General features: G+C 32.3%; 1 protein-coding gene across 1 annotated transcript; it reads right to left on the bottom strand.

The window, feature by feature from the left end:
* Positions 1-2,286: 2,286 nt before the first annotated feature.
* On the bottom strand, positions 2,287-4,163 carry LOC133287240 (WAT1-related protein At1g25270-like). Its single transcript, XM_061484805.1, has 7 exons — positions 3,970-4,163; positions 3,785-3,847; positions 3,567-3,683; positions 3,203-3,452; positions 2,945-3,103; positions 2,680-2,831; positions 2,287-2,572 (listed from the first exon to the last, which is right to left on the bottom strand). The coding sequence occupies exons 1-7, from the start codon at positions 4,161-4,163 to the stop codon at positions 2,287-2,289; spliced, it is 1,221 nt and encodes a 406-aa protein (XP_061340789.1).
* Between the last annotated feature and the right edge of the window lie 3,321 nt (positions 4,164-7,484).

The raw sequence follows: 7,484 nt of genomic DNA, 5'->3' as shown, positions 1-7,484 counted from the left end.
CCCGACACCGACTGCAGCAATGAAAGTTGCGATGAAGACTTTTTCAATTCCCTTTCTTTCCCAATATAATAAAGCAGTCTACAGTCTACATTGAATTGATGTGGCACTAATAGAAGAGAAATCGCATTTAAGTGATGTGGCACTAGTCCCACGTGTATCCGGGATATGCGGGACTAAAGTGGCAGCCAGTGGCCCACCAAATATGTGCTGGACTTGCCTACGTGGCAGAAAGTAACACACAGGTCACTGTGGGACTTGCACCGGTTATGAGCGTATTTGACTGTATTAATTTTAAAAAAAATAATCCTATCAGTATTAAGTGAACAATTCTTTTACCCAACTGTTGTTGGATGTTGCTTTTGCCTAGAAAGATGTGCAGGTTGGTTAATTAACTAAGACCAAAGTTTTATTTGATTGTGTTTTACTTTTTCTTCTTCTTGAAATTATTTTATAGAATAATTAATAAAATAAGTATTTTTTATTTTAAAAGTTAAAAAACAAATCATAAAATAAAAAATAATGGAGAGATATTCCTTAAATTTGATTTTAAAAATAAAAATATAATTAAAATTTTTAGATTTCTAAACAAGCCATATCAAACAATTATTTTTATTTTTTTTCTGAAAATTGAAAAAGTGTTTTTTGAAAACAAAATTCAAAGAGCCCCAATTCTCAAGGTTATGGAATTCATAGCATCTTCAATATTAATATTTGTTTATTTTAAAATATATATAATTTTGTTAAAAAAATCATTTGAAAGAAGGAATCTTATTTTATTTTATTAAACACTTTAAAGAATTTTAAAAATTTATTTTTTAAAATTTTTGTTATTGTCTTTTTATACTTCGTTAGCTAGAATGATTAAAAAACATACTAAAAATGATAATATTTTAAGTATTTAATCAAAAGTAATTTAATTAAAGGTAATAAAAATGTAATTAATATTATTTATTAATTTTTTAGTTTTTATTCAATTAAATCAAATGATAAAAACTTTAAAACACAAGTGCATTGTATTTTCTTTGGATACAATGGTGGCACTAAGGTTTGAGCCTATGATCTCGTATAAACAATCCTAACTCTTCACCACTAGACAAATCCTAATGGTACCGTATATTTTTATTACATATGCCAAAACTTTAAAACGTTAAGTTAATAAGTTCTCCCACTTATGTAGACCACCTTTTGTTTATTATTAACCAGTGTGAGATTTCTTCGCACATGAATATACCAATAATAATGAATATTTGGAATTTGATTTCTAAATTTCCATTTAATAAATAAACATCAAATTCAAAAGTTGTTAGTAAAAAAAAATCGAAAGTAGCAGAACTAGAAGCTTATATCTAATACTACGAGAGTACCTACTTCTTTACTAAAAATAGAAAAAAGTGAAACTTAAGTAAGAATAACGATAAAAAGATGGGTAAAATGATAAAAGCCATTTATATTTTTTTTTTTCAAATTTAGTAAAAGATGATGTACTGAACTTTCAGTACTACAGGAATATAGAAGAAATTTTAAATTTTTCAGGACTAGATCATGAGAATAGATGTCAATTTGATGAAATCATATTTATTGAATTTCACTATATTTATTGTTGTTTCTTGGTTTAGTAAAAATTTGGAATAATTAAGTTAAAAATATCATAATAATTATTATATAAATTTAAATGTAAATTGTCCACTTTGTGTGGGGGCGCTTTTTAAATGAGTTTTCTTTAATTTCCTACATAACAAAAAAGAATACGGTTTGTCAATCTATTTTGTTTCTTGACAAAATACTTTCCATTCCAATTTTTGTATGTGAGTTGCTCTTCAGCCTCTAATCAAGCTATCGATTAATTGCAGACCAAATTATATATATACTTATATCTTAATTAATCAGAACAAAATATAATTGCTGGTTAAACTTTAATTTTGTTTACAATCGAAGTTTGTACTTCATCGACTTGAAGAGGAGGAGTTAAATAATTGATCACTTCACATTTTGATATTATGTGAAGAATCATGTTTATTTTTAATTTATAATTTTTAAAAGTGTCCCATCTCGGTGGGAACACAAGCAAAATATTTCCAAAGGAAAAAGAAATTTATGATTCAGACCACAAAAATTTAATGGTTTTCCTTTGAAAAATATGGGCATAAATAAATATATAAATAAAAGAAATGACTAAAGTGATCAAAAAATTGTGGAAATACAAAGGGGGATCACAAAAACCTTTCTCCTGGCCTGCCTATAACAATGGCAAGTGGAAAAGATGGCATTGTGTCCAACATGTACCCTTTATGATTCTATGTCCCTGTTAGCTATTTCTTCTTCGATGTCATGTACTTCGTGTTCAGTTTTTGCTGAATTATCATTATCCTTGCAAATAAAATTGCCATCAATACAGGAATGATTATTGTTGCTGCAGTTACTTTTATCATTATCTATGGTCGTGGATGTGACAACAACCTCAATTTCTTCAATTCCTGGAGTGATTTCTAAGTGAGTCACCTTTTTCATTTCTTTGCTCTTACCCCACAACACCATGTATAATCCAATCATAATTAGCACTGCTCCAATTACACTAATTAAACATGTTTCAAAAACCAAACCATGAATATGTCAGTTGAAAATGATCATAAAAGTCAATTATAATATATTTAGGTGCACTGGGATTTGGTGTATATATACCTTCCTAAGTACAGGTTCTCATCCAACATTAAGGAACCAACAATGGCAACAAGCACAAGCACAAGAGGGTTGAAAACAGAGGCATACAGCGGGCCTCTCATCTTGACACACCATGCAATGACAATAACCATTATTCCAGAGGCCAAAATACCCTGTAACAACACCACCAATTCACCTTAGCACATGTCATTTTATTATCAATCATAATTTCACCACCTATTTCTTAAAACCAATGTTTTAATTGCTAATTAGGTAATTAACATACCGAAAATGCTGCAGTGAGAAGCCTAATATTCCAACCCAACCTCCATTGGCTCCAATCCTTCTCAACACAAAGGGCAAAAACAGTAGATTGTATTGCCCCCATTAAGTTCATCAAAGCTGTACTCGAGAGATGGCTTGGGAATTCTTTGCTCATCTTAGCCTGCAATGTCATATGGTGATTAATGACAAGAGAACCATAAATCCAAAGAAAGTTCAATTTTGCAAATAAAATAACTGATATCAAAGTACTTATGCTGACCTGAATGATGAGCCATAATGCAAAACAGAAGGAGCTTCCAAGACCACAAAAAATACCAAGCAATTTACTACCAGAGTCACCATTTAGTGTTCCCGTTTGGTCATTTTTATGCAAAAGGTTAATGTGGAAGGTCCAAATGTTAATTTCTACACCTTTGAGAAAGGTCAGCATCATTGCCCCGCCAACTCCTGTTATCGTTCCTAACACCTTAGTCTTGCCTGCTATCGTTTGCAAATTTAATCTTTCGAAACTAAGGAAAAAACAATGTGAGTTATCAGTAATCATCTATCTCATACGTGGCCTGAACATTAAACAGCTTTGTTGAAATGAAAACTTAATAAAAGTGATTGGTGTGAATACATACCCGCAGGCGGCAGCCAAGATAAAAGTGACGGCAGGAATGAGATTATAAACAGCGGAAGCAAATGTTGCTGATATCAATTTCAAGGACTCGTAGTAAAGGTTTTGAAATAAAGTTCCCCTGTTATATTTACACGATCATGTGAAAAAATTGTTAAAATCTTTACTTACGGTACAATATATTAGCAACATACATACGTGCCTAAAAAAAACTTTACTTACCCAAATAGGCCACAAAAGAATGACATAAAAACCACCCTCCAAGTCAGCTTCGGTCTGTTCTTCCTGTAAAAAATAATAAAGGAAAAACCATTTTAGCCTAGCTAGTTATTAATATTGTACACCTGTATTCAGGTAATTTTATAGGGAAAAGTGTAGGAACAAAATGAAGTTGTGGGGATATGGACCTTTCAAAAATAAGAGGAAGTGGAACAGTGCATGCTGCTGCAAAAATGAGACGGTAAGCAGTAACTACTCTAATGCTCATTCCATCGTTTATGGCAAGCTTGTAGAGCACAGTCGCAGTAGCAATTACAATCTGCACCGCCAACATCAAGAGGGCTGGCTTCAACCCATGCATTGCATTCCTTATATCTCTCATTTTTTGTGTAATCTTAATATATATGTCTATCACAACTTGCTGCTGCAAAATGGTTTGTGATTGAAGAAAATAAAGAACGATATGGAGTTATGGAAATTGCATCCCAGCGATGGTTTGTTTATATAAACAAGTGTGCTGTGTAGAGCACTGCGATATACGCGCCTTGCAATTATGGTTAGACCGTCAAGATTGTGCTCTCAATGCATTTCAGGTTAGACCGTCAAGAGTCAAGGTTAGACAGTCAAGATTCTGAATAAATGTATTACAAAATTTAGTGCATCTCATCAATGATAACATTACACATCAGAGAAGAGAAAAAAAATTTGACAGAAATTTTGTTTTAACTAACATGTAATATTTTAATTAATGAGATGCACTGAATCTTTGATACAGCAGTTGCACCAAAAATTTATTTAGAGTAAATCTCATTTGCGCCAAGCCGCCAACAAGTCAAACTTTTTGTTTTTTTTAATGTAACATTATTGGCCTAGCGTTAGGACAATGGGGGAGATTGGACTCTGGTAAATTTGAATATGCTTGTTTAAAAATTGCTTGTTTTTATTATATAGCTTATTTTTCAAAAAAATAATTACTCCTTTTAATTAATAAAATTTTTCTATATTTTAGTAATTTATCTAATTATCTTTAAAAAGTTTGGATATACTTTTTATCGAAAAATATTTTTTTTTTTAAAAAACACAAACAAATTCGTGATTAATATTCACTGTTGGATTTATGAATATGTTAAAAAAATTCATTTCCCATCAGATAACAAATCAATTCGACCAAAAAAAAATTGCCTCTACAATAACATTTGTAGAATAAGGCCGTATAATCTCTGTGGGGCTGTTTTGACCCTACATATTACCCCAAAAAAAAAAAGAATAAGGCCGTATAAGATTGACTGGTTGAATACTTTGTGTAGGGTCGTTAAACAAATCAGGAGTCTTTCAGGGGCCTTTGCCTCGGTTTGTGAAGACTTGAGCTTACATATCTAAAATTGATGGTTGATATCATACTTGAACTTGTATAAAAGCTCGTTTAATAAAAAAGGTCACAAGCTCCAATTCAAAAGTTCGGCCTTAGAGCCTCCCAGGCTGGCCTAGTACATTATTTTTCATTTTCATTTTATATTTTTTATACTACTTGTAATAGTTCTCTTTTTCTCCTCAATCCATTTCACTCTATTTTATTGGTTAAACAGACTTTTTAAATGATTTTGTTCTATATTATGCTATTTGGATATATATTGAATTTATGAATATTCATGGAATTAATAGTGTTGATTGTATATTATGTTTAGATAACTTTTTGTTGTCTTATTTTTTTAAAACAGGCTAGATCAGGCTTTTATTTTTTTGTAAATAAGTCAGGCCGCAGGCCAATAATTATATTTATAACAAGTAACAGGCTTAGTCAAGCTAACACATTTAAACGCAGACTTAATCTTTTAAGAACAAAGCTCGACTCGGCTCGGTCTATTAACATCTCAACTTGTGTGACTACGTTTGGCAGTCGCACTCTAAATATGGATACCCAAAAGATTGAATAACAGTTAAGTGTGGCCATTCATTGAATCTTAACTTAAATTTTCTCGCATGCATTTCTTCTGGAAGAAGTATGCATGCCGCCAGCCTTTCTTTTTTTCTAAAAACAAATGGTTCCTAATAACTTTGAAAAAAAGTAAGTAGATTATCACGAACTTAGATTCAATGGCACAGGTTATTCTAGTTTAATTAATGATCTTGAATTTAAATTTAAGTATGAAAATTTTATTGTTCTTATATTAATTTATGGCTAAAATATGAGATTAGTCATACACGGTGCAAAAAAAAAAAAATGGTCTCTCGTGTCAGATTTTTATTTAATTTTATTATAAAAAGTAATTTCCGTAAATGATAGACTCAAAATTCAAAACCTAAGTAAATAAAGTAACCAAAGAATAAAGCACGTACACAATGTACACGTACCCCAATCCCATGAGATTATAGGGAGAGGCTATGTAGCACCAATATTGACACGGAACACGTGACACGATACGATACGACACTCTGACACGTTAATTTTAAAAAATGTTAGATTTCGACACGTTACGACACGTTTTGATATTAAATAATATTTTTAATTTATGTAGTGTATATATTATATTTAATATTCAATAATTTAACAAAAAATAAACAAAACTTATAATATTCATTAATTCTGCAAAGAAACATAAGACATCCCAAATATTTATATTAAACTCAATAAAATAGTAATCGAAATTCAACGAATCTGTTGTAAATAGTAATTATGTAGTCATTTATTAGTAATTATGTAGTCATTTATTTGTATTAAATAGTAATTATGTAGTCATTTATTAGTAATTATGTAGTCATTTATTTGTATTTATTTAGTCCGTTACTTGTATATTGGGCCAAGCCCATTAGGTCAAAATTAGGTCAAGAAATCTCTATAAATAGAGACCCCTATGTACAGATTCAATAATATTTCAAATACCCTTTTATTTCAAGTTGGTATCAGAGCTCTCGATCCTGAGGGCTCTGCTTCCGCGCCTATTGTCTTTAGAACAAGAACCTTTTATTCTTTTTGTCTCTCGCTGCCATCAGCCGCCACCGGATTTTTTTTCCGGGGACCTCTTGGACCGAGAAGATCTCTGTTATACTGGATCTCTGTTACTGTTCATCGTCTCCATTATTCTTCATCACAAGACAGCATCTGTTCATCACAATTGGACCCTTTCCCGGTGGTTTTTCAACTCCAAACAGACCCAGAAAGAACCGCGCTCACCGGACGACGTTGCTCCAGAAATTTCAGACCGGACGGCCACCGCACGCGCCCACACGCGCCGCCCCTTCAACCGCGAGTGAAGCCCACGCGCAGCCAATCTCACCGGCGCATGGCGGCGCATGAGATCATTTTTCCGGATCGAACCACCGCGATCTTGATCGTCCCTTCATCCTTTTTCTGGATCTGTGCTCCTCTCTTTGATCGGACATCGTTTGGTATTTATTTGTGATTTTTTTGGCTTCTTGGAGCTTTTCTTTGACCATTTTCTGTGCAGTATGGCCTCTTCTCAAAGGAGTTCTTTTTCAAAATTTTATGATGGTACCTCTTCTAGACCTAAGAGAGATGATCGATGGTGTTCTTATTGTAAAAGAACAGGTCATATCAAGGATTTATGCTTTCGCCTTTATGGAAAGCAATCTATCTTAGAAAAGATGGCAAAGTTGCGTGGTGAAGCGCATTTTACTTCCTCTGAAATAACTCCTACACGTAATAAGACCCAACCTGCATTTCGTCCAGATGAGTTGGAATGGC

Source organism: Gastrolobium bilobum, unplaced genomic scaffold (assembly GCF_033153095.1).
Source record: "Gastrolobium bilobum isolate Gb01-03AN ecotype WA unplaced genomic scaffold, APGP_CSIRO_Gbil_v1 utg609, whole genome shotgun sequence".
Taxonomy (NCBI): Eukaryota; Viridiplantae; Streptophyta; class Magnoliopsida; order Fabales; family Fabaceae; genus Gastrolobium; species Gastrolobium bilobum.
Note: the sequence above shows the minus strand (reverse complement) of the source record. Positions and strands in the feature narration are given on the sequence as shown.